This window comes from Tetranychus urticae, chromosome 3, assembly GCF_039701765.1.
Source record: "Tetranychus urticae isolate SD_2017Ah chromosome 3, NJAU_TeUrti_SD_1.0, whole genome shotgun sequence".
NCBI classification, from domain to species: Eukaryota; Metazoa; Arthropoda; class Arachnida; order Trombidiformes; family Tetranychidae; genus Tetranychus; species Tetranychus urticae.
In genome coordinates this window covers 3,861,800-3,878,372 of record NC_142960.1, presented here as the reverse complement: position 1 = coordinate 3,878,372, position 16,573 = coordinate 3,861,800, and the positions used below count along the sequence as shown (strand labels likewise).

General features: G+C 33.1%; 2 protein-coding genes across 3 annotated transcripts; both read right to left on the bottom strand.

The window, feature by feature from the left end:
• Window positions 1–1,431: 1,431 nt before the first annotated feature.
• LOC107363818 (TATA-box-binding protein-like) lies at window positions 1,432–1,944 on the bottom strand. Its single transcript, XM_015931084.1, has one exon. It carries the CDS (start codon window positions 1,942–1,944, stop codon window positions 1,432–1,434), a length of 513 nt encoding a protein of 170 aa, XP_015786570.1.
• A 6,581-nt stretch (window positions 1,945–8,525) lies between these two features.
• LOC107371290 (uncharacterized) lies at window positions 8,526–14,201 on the bottom strand. Of its 2 annotated transcripts, XM_015939327.3 has the most exons (16): window positions 14,091–14,201; window positions 13,950–14,029; window positions 13,729–13,888; window positions 13,416–13,552; window positions 13,258–13,351; window positions 13,010–13,191; window positions 12,737–12,868; window positions 11,919–12,155; window positions 11,302–11,412; window positions 11,103–11,174; window positions 10,878–11,031; window positions 10,232–10,423; window positions 10,040–10,160; window positions 9,749–9,963; window positions 9,152–9,685; window positions 8,526–9,075 (listed from the first exon to the last, which is right to left on the bottom strand). In XM_015939327.3, the coding sequence occupies exons 1-16, from the start codon at window positions 14,140–14,142 to the stop codon at window positions 8,585–8,587; spliced, it is 2,964 nt and encodes a 987-aa protein (XP_015794813.2). In that variant the 5' UTR covers window positions 14,143–14,201; the 3' UTR covers window positions 8,526–8,584. The 2 variants fall into 2 exon arrangements, with proteins under 2 accessions (XP_015794813.2, XP_089125998.1); XM_089269872.1 differs by lacking the exon at window positions 12,737–12,868.
• Between the last annotated feature and the right edge of the window lie 2,372 nt (window positions 14,202–16,573).

The window sequence follows — 16,573 nt, the reverse complement described above, 5'->3', positions numbered from 1 at the left end:
GACTGTTGAAAGAGCGCAACAGTAATTAAATTTCTCAGGTTTCGGTTGAGGTTTGTGGAGGTGACAATATCTGGACTTGCCGGCCAGATTAACTTTGATGTGGGGAATCTTGCAATCGCTCAGGGTCTTCATGGATTCCTTTGTGTGGTATCCAATCAGAAATTTGTTGCCACATCGATTCAATTCGTAGTATTCCTTGAGCAAATCCTCCACCTCTGCTAAATGAAGATCCCCGGGTTGCGGTCTGAAGTCGATCCCCAATCCACCTTCGGCAAAAATTCCAACACCCCAACGATCACTTGAAGGGATATCTAATACACAAAAACCATGTTCAATCAAACCATGTTGAGTATGATTGCTGTCAATCAAAGCATATTCCCTGGGAACAAAATGTTGATCATGGTCGTAGAGATGAAATCCTCGTATGTCAAAGAAAGCAACTATATTTTGTATTGACATGATGATTAAAAGGAAACTCAATATTGGAAACAGATAGAAACAGAAAGCAAGAGAGACAGAAATTTAAAAGATTAAATTGAAGAAAGCAAAAACTTAAAATATTGATAGAGAGTAAAGAGTAAAATAAAGAGATCAGTTGAATATTTTAAAGTTGTGTGATTAAAAGGGAAAAAAGAAATCAAATTAAATAGTCTTTTTGATGAAGAGAGTTAGGGAGCGAAGAATGGTGGCGTTATCTTTTAGCATATCCTGCAGATTTTTGGTGAATTTACCGGATAACCTATCCATAAAATCTTGTTTTTTCGCTGCTAGACTTTCAATTTTCCCAAAATGAGCTTGATATCTCTCATAGACGATTTGCCATTCTGTCATATCATAGATAACGGCTGGGCCTGGAGGATCCATATTAATTATTTCATTCTCCTCTTTCCATATTTCATCTATTGAGCGCTGACTATTATCAGTAACATGAGCGTAAATGAAAATATCTTGCAAAATACAGTCAATATGTCGCTGTATTGGATCTCTTATCAGCTCAAGCATCATACAAACACCTGGAATGATGTTAATTAACACGGAAATCACATTTGAATCCAACTTTAGCTTATTATACCGTTTAATCAACTGTATATCTCCTGTAGGTAGAAGACCCATAATTAACTCATCAGCTACATCTTCTTTCACATCACTTCCCAGCTTCAAATCGGACAAAAAACGACCAAGCTGCAGTAACTCCCATCTTTTGAGGTTAACACCGTTTCTTGTAGGAAAACCATTGTAGAAAGTTCGAATATCGACACGAGTACAACATATTTCAGAATCATCATCTCTTCCAAAAGACACAGTAAGCTTATGATCAAGACTCAAAGAAATAGGTTTAATAGAATCCCAAGTAATTGAAGGCATATTTATTGAAATGTAAATCACTGCTTTGTTGTCAACACAACAAGAAAATATTCTTAACTGAAGATCTTAGTTTTCTTTTGGTGCATTTATATATTTTGCTAAGCTCTTAAAAAACTTTTGAGATATCTCACTCAATTGTTTTCGACTCCTCACTCCAGTTACAATATATGATCCTTTTGGATAGTAAGTTACGCAGACTTTATTATCTTTCCAATATATTGCAGGATATATTTCCGGCTCGTAAGAGACGTTGCGGTTATTCTGGACAAATTTAAAAACATCAACATGTAAATTTAGGGCTCCCGAAGCGGTCATATTAACAACATTAACAAAACTTGGTCGGTCACTTGGGAATGTTTGTTTTATGAAATGTTTAGCATTTTGCACCGAGGTGAATCCTGTTGCAATGATTTTGCCGGATTCAAACACTAGTAAACTTTTCTTGTTGTCTTTAATAACATCTGCATTGAATCTTTTGCTTGTCTTACCAGATTTACCTTTGATTTCAACTCTTCTTCCTAAATCCCAAAGCGAAACAATATTAACAATTTTAGGGAAACCTTGAAGTTTGAAATTCATAATGGACGTGTGTGTGTGTGTGAGTTAGAGATCAAAGTACAAATGAGAGAAATCATCTGCTAGTAACTCTTTTATACTGAATGATCTTACACATAAGGTGAAATAAATTGGTTTAAAGATAAGTGGGAATAAGGCTGCATTGCTATAGCTTAAAGAATAACATTAAATCAAAGCTAATCAGTTATTCTATCTGTTAATTGTTTGGATCTGAGCTCAATCATCTTCAAAAATTTGCAAAGATAGATTTAATTACCCTAAAGACAACCTCGAATTAGTCAGAAAATAAGATCCTTACTTATTTATTATGTGTGTTTTCAGTTCCAAGCCAAAAAACCAATCTTGCGCATCTGGATATTGCAAAATTTAGTATAAAAAGGCTTATTTTATTGAATTTAACTCATTCACAATTCGGCAATCATGGAGCAAGTTAATGCTTTGTTTTGTTTAAGACCTGCAAAAAAACAGGCAATTTTACATGATATGAAAACTTATTATCTGTTCAAGTATGAAAATTTGAATCATCTTTATCATAGTATTGTTCGTTTCAAAAAAGAAGGTGTTATAGCTTTCAACACTCCTGAAGCTGGTGCTTTTCTCAAAGAAATGAAGATTGAATCAATAGATCTAAAAGATTTTGGTTTCAAAATGGAAATTGATATGGACGATGAGATTAACAAAATGCTTCTCTTTGTGAAGGATCATCAACCAAGAACCTGCAACTGTGGATTGCTTCGATGGACTCCTAAAAAATTTTTATCCGCTTGACCGCTCAATCAAGTTTATGTGCTAACTTGGCTACATTGCAAAACTGATCGAGTGATTTTAGCAGTTTTTTGAAGAAATTTTTGTTTCTTGATAGAGTACATGTGGAAGTTTTGTTCGACTTTGCTTTGTTTCCTCTGCAGATGAGATCTGAATAATGGCAGATACTCAAAGTCCAAAAACGTGGTGTATTTCAGAGAATGCAATCTTTTCTGTTATTTCTTCAAAATCATGCAGTTGCAAAATTTCTCTCGCTGATGGAAAATCGTGGTGGAGAATGCGAAACCTACTATTGTACGCGAAGCAAGTGTCAGTAAAGGCAGCATTTTGTCAGAGTGGTTTTTTTTCATTTATTTTAATTATTTAAGATAAATCAGGAAAAATCATTTTGACAAAATTCTGCCTTTATTGACTCTTACTTTGAATACAAATGTAGCATTATTCGCCTGATCTACTATACTATTCAACAAGATAGTGAATGAAAGAACTTTGATTTTGAAGAAATAACATAGAAGATTTTCATTCCCCGAAAAATATCACTATTTGGACTTTGACCAACTGACATTATACTGGTCTCATCTGCCAGAAGAAACTATGCATTGTTGAACAAAACTTTCACATCATCTCAATCAAATTGAACCGAAAATTTCTCGTTAAATTGTTTATAATTCTGTTATTTGCTTCTTTTGTTAAAACTGTTTCTTTTCCGAATAAATATTGTGCTTACTCTGCACATGAAGAAATAATTGCTTAAAATATTTCATTTCATTTCATTTATCTCACAATTAACTGAGTTCATTTTTGTCGCGTTTTAAACGATATCTTTATAAAGAATACATTTCCAAATTGGTGCATCCAAACAAATTTTTTACAATTTTTACCATGCATTCTCTCTGAATAGCGATACAGTAGAGAAATATAAAAGTCAAAAAACTGATTTGACCTACCAGACTTCAGAAAAAATATCAAAAAAAAGATAGAGAATACATTTCGAAACTTATAAATCGAAAAAACAAAACTTGAAAATTTTTTTTTTCAAGTTTTGTTTCCTTACTGTATCGTCACCCATAGAGAATGCATGGTAAAACTTAGAAACAAAAATTTTTTTTGGATTTACAAGTTTTGACATGTATTTTCTAACTGAATTTCCAATACATAATTTTTTTGTGGTTTTTCATGACGAATGTCGCTGGTCCTGGTGCTGAGACCTGTATCACAGAAGCGGCAAGTATAACCTCGAACCCAGTCACGTCTTCTTCATCAAAGGCTTTGACCAAGTTGAAGTCTTCTGGGAGCAAATCGAAACTCTTTCTATTGTAAATAAATATTTTGCTCACTATGCATATGAATAAATAATTGATAAAAATATTTAATTTCATCTATCTCACAATTAACTGATTTCATTTTTTCGCGTTTTAGTCGATATCCTTAATCTCGCAAATCCAACATAAACTATTGAAATGTCTAATCTAGCGAGATCAGCCCGGGCGTTTAATTTTACTTATTCTTTAATTAATTTGTTTTTTCATTTAGCTCTTAAACTTGTTGAGTGCTGAAACCGCATCAAGGTTTAATTTTCTTTCTTTTTATTGAGCCTTCACTTTGTGCTCGAAGCGTATGGTCTCTTTTGTGCTGGAAGCGTATGGTTTCCAACTACTAGCATATCAATACTAAGATATCAGGGCTATCAGATAATTCAATAATTTTCTGTTTTTATTTTTTAAGGGGTTCTACCGAGGGTATAACTTCCGTATTCAGCCGGTCGAATTTCTTCATGAAACTTTGTGTACTTATAGAACTCGACAAGCTGAGTCCGAATATATAGGTCATTTTATGCGGAAACGCCCCCTAGCGGAGAAAATTTTGATTGTATGAAAACGCGTTTTAGGCCATTTCGAACGTTGCGCATGCGCATAGAACAATTTTTTGGACACATATTATTAACAATAATCAGTTCAACCTATGTGCGAAGTTTCATGACTCTAGCTAGTATATTGACTGAGATATGGGTCCATAGACGTATAATACAAAACATATACAAAATCATTGGAAATCAAAAAATGTGTATTGAATAGGCACTGACTATCAAAATGTGAACACATAGCAGAGTATCAATTAAGATGCTGGTGCAGGTTAGGTTAGGTTAGGTTAGGTTAGGTTAGGTTAGGTTAGGTTAGGTTAGGTTAGGTTAGGTTAGGTTAGGTTAGGTTAGGTTAGGTTAGGTTAGGTTAGGTTAGGTTAGGTTAGGTTAGGTTAGGTTAGGTTAGGTTAGGTTAGGTTAGGTTAGGTTAGGTTAGGTTAGGGCACGTAAATTTATTGTTTGCTCTGTTTATGATTATATTCATACGTTCCAGAATATTAAAAGGCTCATAAGACTGAATTCTCGGTTTTTTGCATTGATTCGAGGTAAAGTGGTACTATTTTTAAATTGACCCATATCTCAGTCAATATACTAGCTAGAGTCATGAAACTTCGCACATAGGTTGAACTGATTATTGTTAATAATATGTGTCCAAAAAATTGTTCTATGCGCATGCGCAACGTTCGAAATGGCCTAAAACGCGTTTTCATACAATCAAAATTTTCTCCGCTAGGGGGCGTTTCCGCATAAAATGACCTATATATTCGGACTCAGCTTCTTTTGTTAAAACTGTTTCTTTTCCGAATAAATATTGTGCTTACTCTGCACATGAAGAAATAATTGCTTAAAATATTTCATTTCATTTCATTTATCTCACAATTAACTGAGTTCATTTTTGTCGCGTTTTAAACGATATCTTTATAAAGAATACATTTCCAAATTGGTGCATCCAAACAAATTTTTTACAATTTTTACCATGCATTCTCTCTGAATAGCGATACAGTAGAGAAATATAAAAGTCAAAAAACTGATTTGACCTACCAGACTTCAGAAAAAATATCAAAAAAAAGATAGAGAATACATTTCGAAACTTATAAATCGAAAAAACAAAACTTGAAAATTTTTTTTTTCAAGTTTTGTTTCCTTACTGTATCGTCACCCATAGAGAATGCATGGTAAAACTTAGAAACAAAAATTTTTTTTGGATTTACAAGTTTTGACATGTATTTTCTAACTGAATTTCCAATACATAATTTTTTTGTGGTTTTTCATGACGAATGTCGCTGGTCCTGGTGCTGAGACCTGTATCACAGAAGCGGCAAGTATAACCTCGAACCCAGTCACGTCTTCTTCATCAAAGGCTTTGACCAAGTTGAAGTCTTCTGGGAGCAAATCGAAACTCTTTCTATTGTAAATAAATATTTTGCTCACTATGCATATGAATAAATAATTGATAAAAATATTTAATTTCATCTATCTCACAATTAACTGATTTCATTTTTTCGCGTTTTAGTCGATATCCTTAATCTCGCAAATCCAACATAAACTATTGAAATGTCTAATCTAGCGAGATCAGCCCGGGCGTTTAATTTTACTTATTCTTTAATTAATTTGTTTTTTCATTTAGCTCTTAAACTTGTTGAGTGCTGAAACCGCATCAAGGTTTAATTTTCTTTCTTTTTATTGAGCCTTCACTTTGTGCTCGAAGCGTATGGTCTCTTTTGTGCTGGAAGCGTATGGTTTCCAACTACTAGCATATCAATACTAAGATATCAGGGCTATCAGATAATTCAATAATTTTCTGTTTTTATTTTTTAAGGGGTTCTACCGAGGGTATAACTTCCGTATTCAGCCGGTCGAATTTCTTCATGAAACTTTGTGTACTTATAGAACTCGACAAGCTGAGTCCGAATATATAGGTCATTTTATGCGGAAACGCCCCCTAGCGGAGAAAATTTTGATTGTATGAAAACGCGTTTTAGGCCATTTCGAACGTTGCGCATGCGCATAGAACAATTTTTTGGACACATATTATTAACAATAATCAGTTCAACCTATGTGCGAAGTTTCATGACTCTAGCTAGTATATTGACTGAGATATGGGTCAATTTAAAAATAGTACCACTTTACCTCGAATCAATGCAAAAAACCGAGAATTCAGTCTTATGAGCCTTTTAATATTCTGGAACGTATGAATATAATCATAAACAGAGCAAACAATAAATTTACGTGCCCTAACCTAACCTAACCTAACCTAACCTAACCTAACCTAACCTAACCTAACCTAACCTAACCTAACCTAACCTAACCTAACCTAACCTAACCTAACCTAACCTAACCTAACCTAACCTAACCTAACCTAACCTAACCTAACCTAACCTAACCTAACCTAACCTAACCTAACCTAACCTAACCTAACCTAACCTGCACCAGCATCTTAATTGATACTCTGCTATGTGTTCACATTTTGATAGTCAGTGCCTATTCAATACACATTTTTTGATTTCCAATGATTTTGTATATGTTTTGTATTATACGTCTATGGACCCATATCTCAGTCAATATACTAGCTAGAGTCATGAAACTTCGCACATAGGTTGAACTGATTATTGTTAATAATATGTGTCCAAAAAATTGTTCTATGCGCATGCGCAACGTTCGAAATGGCCTAAAACGCGTTTTCATACAATCAAAATTTTCTCCGCTAGGGGGCGTTTCCGCATAAAATGACCTATATATTCGGACTCAGCTTGTCGAGTTCTATAAGTACACAAAGTTTCATGAAGAAATTCGACCGGCTGAATACGGAAGTTTAGCCCTACCGAGTCACATGGCTTTTTATTCTTGATGGTATTCACCTGCAATACTCTTTCCCAAACCACACACATAGAATTATCAAATATCTGTTACTCGACTCAATTTACCTAAAAGCTTTTGGCTTTAATTCGACTCATGAATTGGGTCATTTCAAGAAACAACAAAATTTTAAAGTCAACCTCTTTTTCAACTGATAATATTTTCCAATTCAAACTCTAAAGGCTCTCCTTTGGTTTACAGAGTTGGCAAAAATATGAGGATGCCTTTTTAATTGAAAAATGCATTCGTAAATGCTGTACGTGCTATTCTCAGTTTTTATGTTTGATTATATTGATTGCTATGTTTATTTCAACGATTTCATTGTGTTTGAAAAGACTAAACTGAAAAAGATTCAAGACTGTTTTTTTCCTGACAGACATGATGTTTAGCTTCATATAAGTAAGTAAATTCATTTTCCTACCAATCGTATTAATTACTTAGGATATCAATACTAAGACAATCATCAGACTGGCGGGAATCGACCTGAATAAAATCTCTATCTAGTATTTCATTGATAAAGCGCTCTTCGATGTTGATTAGATCAGACAATTTCGGACTTTTCACACAATTTTTCTAAGGTTTCTCATTGTTACGCTAGAGAATCTGATCATTATAGCTCATTCTATTCTCAAAAAGGTTGAGGTCTTGACTAATAAAGAAAAGATTTTTGTTGACCATCTTTTGGTGCTTTTCTAGTCCTACACAACCATAAGTTTGAAGAAAGGGAGGAATAGACCAAACCTTTTGAAACACCTTTTGACCGAACTGTGTCTCAATAAAATCTTTGAATCAAATCAGTTTCGCCTAATTTCGGTCGTTCTATTAAATTGTTGATCTGTGAGTGGGCATACTACAATGATGAATAGTGATCATACATTATTTTGGTAGTTTTATTTAGTCTATTCTACATGAAAAATGATATCTCATCAGATTGATTTTCATTTATTAATAAAAAGTTATTTTCACTATGGTTGGTTATTTTTTAGATGTGCTGTAAGTTATTTAATAACTTGTAAACTTTTGACTAATATTATTATATATACCTATTACTAGTAGATATGACTGCTAAAAGCACGAAAGAAAAGAAAATTTTTTACATTAGTTCATTCCCAATTCATTTAATACAATATGTATAATATTGATATTTGCAAATAGTTATATTCAATAGGCATTTTCAAGTTGTTGCTCATCTTGTTGTCTTCTCCAAGTGAAATCTTCATTGGCCTTTGAAGCATCATGCATCTGTTTAACCTTTGAGTAAGCAAATGGAGCAATAAATCCCAATCCAAGACCGACAAACAGGAACAAAATTATGATACCAAAAGCACCTGATCCCGTCGTCCCTTTAACCACTTCAAATGAACTGGATTCTTTTCGTTTCTTTCCATTCGATTCTTTTAACTCATAATTGGAACAATGACCTCCATCAGTGGTTTTTGTATTAGGACTTTTGACTGAAAAATGAGTTAATGAACAAGAACTTTCTGTTCTACTCTTAGGACAGTAATTGAAAGATTTACATCCAGTTTCATCGCCATCAGATAACTCATAGCATAATGAAGCACATTGGTCTAAGGTTAATTTGGTTTCGGTCAGCATCACATCTGATACTATTTCGCTACCTGTTCTTTGATATCTTTCAGATACTTTGCCTGAATGAATCAAGAAAAAGGAAGAAATACGGTGAATTTGAGATTTGTTACTTGGGTTACTTGTAAGAATACTTACGAGTATATATCATGCATTCTTCATCATATTCAGTAGCTGCATCTGTGTACAATAAATCACCTAAACTGCAATAACCATCACAGTATTGAAAAGATATACATTCCGATGAGGCATGACAAGCCTTTGCACAAGAATGTACAGAATCTTTTTCGGTTGCAATTGACAGCTGAGTTATGAATTTTCTGTTGGATTTTCTCGAATAATCCGCAAGAGCATTTATAGAAAAAATTTCACATTTTGGGTCAGTTTCAACTGACTGATTACGAGTAGCAATTTCAGAAGCCTGCAAACTGCTTACTCTACAGTCAATTTTACCATCAGTGTTGCAGAATGAAAAAGTAATGCATGGAACTTGATCTGACTCATGACAGTTTCGGTAACAATCAGCAAAATTTTTTACATCAGGTACAGACAAAGTGAATTGATCATCGATTTTCAACTTTTCATACAGTCCGATTTGAGAAGTTATATCGTCATTAGAGTCAGTTTGCGTTTTAGTTTTGTCGATCACATCGTTAATCTTAAAAATTATATCTTTTGAGGAAAGAAAAATAATATGTATCAGTTAATTAAAGTAACTAGATGCAAAGTACTTACCTTCGTCTCCGTTGAATACATGGAATTTCATACCAACATCTTGCAAGTATGCATCATGAATTTGGTCAAGTGTCAACTCTTGTTTAACTCGATGCAAATTGTTCAGTGGAAAGAGATAGACACTTGCTGATTGTCCTTGTTTAGTATCTTCCTTGAGATCATCAAGATTACTCAAGTATCCACAGACAAGATCCGAAGATCTATAAATTGCAACTCTAATTGTGAATAAGGAAACAACCATTAGTTACAAATTGAGTCTAAATGTTCATGCAATCGAGAAATTATATTTACTTGATTGTCTCTTGATATCGTGATAATCTTTCTAGGCATTCGGGTTCATTGTTAGCCTTAGTTTTCATCATCTTATCGAATGTCGCTTCACTGATAGACATAGTTTTAGAGTTGAAAATATCTGAAAAAAATTAAAGTCCTCTAATGAATTCAACAGCAGTCAAGTGAGGTGAGACGCAGAAATTAACTTACATTCCAAATGCGGTAGATCGAGAAATGTTACTTCCATTTCGACTTTTGTATCAGAGAATCGATATTGAATATCACTAATTCGCAGAAGACTTACTGGTTTAGGCAAAAGTACAAAATAAAGGAAGTCTCCTTTCAACCAGTAAACACGATCCTCCGTGTGTTTGATACACGAAGCGTATGCAGGACCTGAAACTAAAAAAGCAAATATTAAGCTTATTATATTCGTTCAAAGATTTTCTAAATCAAGAATATTTCTAACCAGGAAAGAGACCTAACTGGTAAGATCTGATTCAGACAATTATTTGATAAATTGATAGAAATGAGGGGAAAAATAAACCTGGAGAAATTTCGGGACCTGCAATTTTCAAGTCTAAACACTCATATATTAATGAGCTAATTATGCAAAAAAACGACCAAAACAGCGCTTTCGTTCAGAAAAAGCAGACGAAATGGATGCTTTTTTCAAACTCATAAGGATAACTTTCATTAAGTTTACATAAGTTCTCTTCCAGGGCTTCAAGTAGGAGTAGGAATAAAACTTGAAGTAGGAAATTGCAGGTCTAATATTTTCTAAGTCAACCAAATTTCCATGTCAGAGACTCATAACTTCAAATTTGTTTATCAATAGTATTGATTCAATACATACCATCGCACTCTAATATGAAATTAAGTATCAATTTACTATCACTAGACGCGAAATCGCCCTTTTCTGTCAAAAAACGAATATTCTCCATAGTTTGAGCATCTTGAAAGTCCATGTAATCTCTTGTAATTGCATCTGTCCAAGTGTAAACTTTTTTCTAGTCAAAGAAAAGGCATAAAGATTAATATTGATATTTTGGGAATAACAAGAATAGAAATGAATACTTACCGCTTGATCATAATGATAGATGGAAATCTTGGTACTGACAAGAGTATAACCCCAAAATATGTCTTCATAATGCTTGATTAAGATCGAAATTTAAATATTGAATTCGAAATAAGCAATTAGTTCTTCATATAACTGACTTTTGTCTGGACAAACCTCACCTTAATTCGTCATCAAAGGGAATTTAACGCAAACAACTTACCGATTGAGCAAAATATTGAGTAATGACGGCTTTGTCCGCTTTCTTTCCATTGATGTTAACATTGAATTGAACTGATTCCCATGCTTCAACCGGGATTCCAGATCGATGTTGCTAAAAGAGATTCAAGAGAAACAAGAATTTTCATTGCTATTCAAATTACACAGTTTACAGTTATATTAAATAAATTGGATTTCATCAATTTTTTGTTGCTTTTGAAGAATGATCCGAATGTAACCAAAAGATTATTGAATGATTTATGAATTCAATTAATAATTGTGTACAATTCATCGTTATTATGTCAATGGAATAGCATGTTAACAAGTAGCTGAACAAGCTTACTTGAAAGCATTGAAAAGTTACTGAATTTTGCATATTAAACTCAATAAAGATTCTTAACCAGTGAACCCATCATTATCTGATGAACTTACTGAGAAATCTGTCATCTTTGAAGAATCTTTGAATATCAAACAGAATCAAACACTGTTATACCGCTCAAAGTTTCGAAAGAAAGTTGACACAGTAATATCAACGAATAGAGTTTCCATGCTTATTCGACCATTCTTATTTATCACCAAAAAACATACTCAAATTGAATAAATTTTTCGTCATTTACTTACCAAGTTGAGTTTCCCAAGATATTTAAAGCTACCATCGAGCATGAAAAGGCTAGACAAAGCAAAATTACCATTGGAGTCGATTCCAGGGGTATTCGAGTCTATGGATGCCACAGCAACAGATCCACCCTCATCAACATTAAAAGCAACTCCGAGTCCATAGTCGTAAATAATTTCACTTATTGAACCAAGCAATGATGCTTTAATCTTCAAAAACTCGTAATATTGGGCAGCATAAATCTATCGACGAAAATGACAAATTAAAATTGAGCTTACAATTCAGGGAATTCAACATTGACAAAAGCCTCAAAATCACTCGAAGATCATGCTTCAGTTTCATAGTTTATCTATTAATACTTAGGATTGACTAGACTCGATTTCAATGTTGTATCTTGTTTACACTATGGGCCGATTTGGCTGTTGTCCTTTTGATATTAATTTTCCATCTTAATGATCTAAAATATCTTAGGAACCACTTCATTTTCAGAAAAAGTAAAATAGATGTTTCATAACTCAACATGCTCTAGCCAATGAGACCTCTCTCATTTACAGCATTTCTCGATGACTTTAGACAAGTTCCCACAATGTTTAGTCGGCTTCTCGAAATGTTTAGACAAAATCTTAAGCCGGTCATAAAACCAGTTACTCTTCTCAAAATGTTTCGACAGTTCTCATATTGTTTAGTCAAGTTCTCAGAATATTTAGACAGAATCTCAAAGAGTTGAAATAAGTCTAAAGTTGTCTAAAGTCATCGAGAAATGCTGTAAATCCGCGTCAGGTATGTCATCCCTTGTAAGCTTCATTTGACTAGATAAACTAACCCGACTAATTGTTCGAGACGCAGTTGAACCTTGGATTCGTTCATCCATGGTGAATTGCATGTGAAAAACTCTCAATCCTGGCATTTCTTTATCACCAGAAAAGTAATGTGGACATCCAATTCCAGGTGGAGGCTAGTCAGAGGAAAAACAATGTTAGAAATGAGTTTTAGCATGAATCCATGTTTAAAAAACCAAAGAATGTATTTCATTTCTGAATCAATTTTTTTCCCAACCACTATTATTATATTTTTATTGAACTATAATAATACTTACTTGAACCTCATTCTGAAGTAGATTGTGAGCAATATCATTCTCAAAATAATTATCCACATGCAGAATAGAATAGATATCTAAAATGATATTCTCTTCGCTTGGAAAGGTACTTGAAGCTGGATCATAGCCATTAAATTCAATTCTACTTGGACTTTCTATTCCAGATTGGCGATCAAGATGACCTGCGTTTACAAAAAGAGTGAAAATCTTTTAAATTATAACCAATTTAATCTGCTGTTTTAACTTACTTTTGTAATAATAAGTTATTTTCAACCTTTTATTGATTTCAGTTGATTCGCCTTTCATCATGATTCCTCTAATCTTTTCATTTTTTACCGGTGTCTATCAATCAACAAATGGAATTTATTAATACATTTGAATAAAAGGAATAAATAAGAATAGTTACCCAAACAAGCGACGAATGATCAAGTCGATAAAATATCGAAGGTCCCATCAAAAGAATCAGGTTAATTAAAGGTCTTTTAATTCCAGGTAAAGTTTTATCCCAACTATTCTTGTAAGTTAATAGCAAACAGTTTGTACCTTTGGATAGTGAAATGAAAAAGATATAAATTGACTCAACTGGAACATTAGACTCGAGAAAAAAGTGTTCACTTCATTGGTATCAATTGTTTCAGAAACAATCTGATCACATGAATCTGTTCATATTTTTTAAATTCCATGAATAAGTTAAATTGGATAAATTCGAATATTGTTACCTTGAATAACCAACCGTTCCTTACTGTCCACACCAGTATACGAATCAGCATTATAATGTATTGAGTAGGAATCTTTAGCGCTTGAGATCAAAATTTTACCTTTGATGGATGAACCAGAAGATGATATCAACTCTTGTATAAAATAATTTTTAAATCCACTCTAAGAGATGATTATAAGAAATTAAAAGTTATGTTGGTCAAAAATTAGTCGATAAACTTACGGCAGTTGTTATAGTAGCATTAATCACTGAACTTCCTTCAGGTATTTTTAATGGCAAGGTCACCAAACTGTTGGTACTGACTGTGTTAATTCAGAAATAAATATTAGGTTTAGACGATTGAGTTTTAATTTCAATTCTTACGTGTTGAGATTGATGAGTACAATGTGAAAACAATAAAAAGTTTGAGTAACATTGTAATGGAGATTCAATACTGAAATAAATAGGAACACAGTTAATTGCTGTTGCTGAACATTTGTAAATGAATTAACGGTTTATTAAATAGTTTTTTATACTATTCAATAATATTGTTTACAAAGTTTAAAGACGCCTTGCATTAATAAATTATGATAATAGATAACTCAGTGATGATTAAAGATATTGGGTTTATCAAAACAGTTGATTCGGTTTATGATTTATGAACTTTAACTCAACATTGGAAATATGGAAATTTTTCAACTAGTTACTTGGTCAAATGAAATTGAAAATTTGATAAAAACTCTAAACGAATTGATTAGATACTATTGTATCATTACCAGTATCTTTTTGTGCGTCGTTGAAGTTCTGGTTAGTAGTCAGCATGAGCAAAGGTTTTCGTCTATCGTTATGAATGAAACCATGCATGGATCACATTGTTGTCTCATTTAGCTGTTACTGACTCGGATTAGGGACGTGTGTTGATTTTGCCTGTACAGCCATTTCGCTTCAACTTTCATCCATAGCAGAATTATTTATCATCTATCTTTTTCTTTTTCCTCTAAGCTTGCTAAGCATAAATTGTAACCAGAAGTCTACGGCAAGATACATAATGTATAATGAATTAACAGGAGGTTTTTCCGCAATCATTGAGAGTGATAATTTGGATTGGATGCACGACAACGGAAAAATAAATGACACTTTATGACAAGAAAAATGAAAGCAGAAAATTAAGAACAAATTCAGCAGAAGTATTGTTCAAACCTCAAAAGCTGCAATCCGATATAACGCACCAATTCATTGTTTTTTTCTCAATCCTGGTTGGAAGCGAACGATATTACTGTAATAAAGTTACCAGCTCACTCTCTTGATCTTAGAGAACCTTTGTGGATGTCTTTCGGGAAAATTTTACGCTAATGGCCCTTAATATCGAAAATCAAGATTGAATCGGCAATTGTCAAAAAAATGACCATAAATTCCAGACGAGTGGCTCTAATCTCTTTTGGTTTGACATTTGAGAATAATTAAGCGAATCTCTGAACTTTTTGTCAACTAATTTTCAAATGGCTTTAAATCTTGAATTTTTTGACACAAAATATAATAACAATAACTTAAAATAATGTTCATGCTATGAATTTCTCGGAATTAATGAATGATTGCTTGCACTAGACTAAAAATAAGTTATCATGGTTATCAGATAATTCATGACATTTTCTGTTTTCATTTTCTAATGAAAAGGGGTTCTTCTTGACTCACACGACTTTTTATCCTCCATGTAACCCATCTACCTCGTCTCCAAACCACACAACGATCCAGATACCAGAAACGCCCTTAACCGTTACTACTACCAATTGATTGATGAACTTCGATCTGAAAAACAGAATTATCATTATATCGGTTGCTAGAGTCAATTCAGTCGGCAAAACTTTTACATTTGCTTCTACTCATAATTTGGGTTGTTTTTGCGCAAAAATAAAATTTTATTAATAAAATCAACCTCTATTTAACTATTCCAAAGTTCTTTTCTTGGAGAATCGATCTCTTTTCTATGATTAATGTTATCGACTTATCCTTGTTTATTTGAGATGAGGTACAATGCGTTTGTTTCATTTTAAGCCTTTTTGCGGTCATAACTCAGCAACAGCTAATGATCTCAGGTTTGAATCATACAGAATTCAACAACTTTTGATTCAGATTTTAAGGTCGTTAAGGTCAGTCTATTCTAACTGATAATGTTTTTCCAACTGAAATTAAAAGACTTTCCTTTGATTTAACTTCTACAGTACAAAGAGATACATAAAAATACCGTAAAAGTCGACCTCATGTCTTCACTCTTTCTTCATCATTATCCTTTTATTATGGGGCTGAATGCTTAACCTGGAATTCCCTCAGCTTGAAGTCAACTTTAGGGGCAAATGCACCAGAATCACAATAAAGAGATAGAGAGTTCGTGAGAGTACCGCGTTCTACCTTATTATGCATGTTGAATTCGCGGAATTAAGTCTGACTTTGGTATCGAATAATCAAAATGCAATCTTTGATTCTGTAACTTCATTTTTTAATATTCTGGTTAAAACCTCATATTTTTACATTTGAATTTATTTCAACTGCTTGTTAGAAATAATTTATTATATCTTGTCAATGGGCTCAATCTTAATGGCTTATGGCGCTCTAAATTTAATTTTGGCCTGGATCGAATTGGGAGGACTTGCAGAGAGAAATTGAAATTGTCTCTACCTATCGACGGGAATTTGGCAAATCTCAGAATATTTCAGTAATTTTTGGTCAATCATTTTAATCACTATGAAGATAACGACACTTGAAGATAGAGAATTAAAACTTTTGTAAAATGGCTCGTTAGAATTTTTACATCATTGGAATAGTTTGTTCACAGTTTGTAACTATTCTCTGTATTATATCGTCTATCAGTC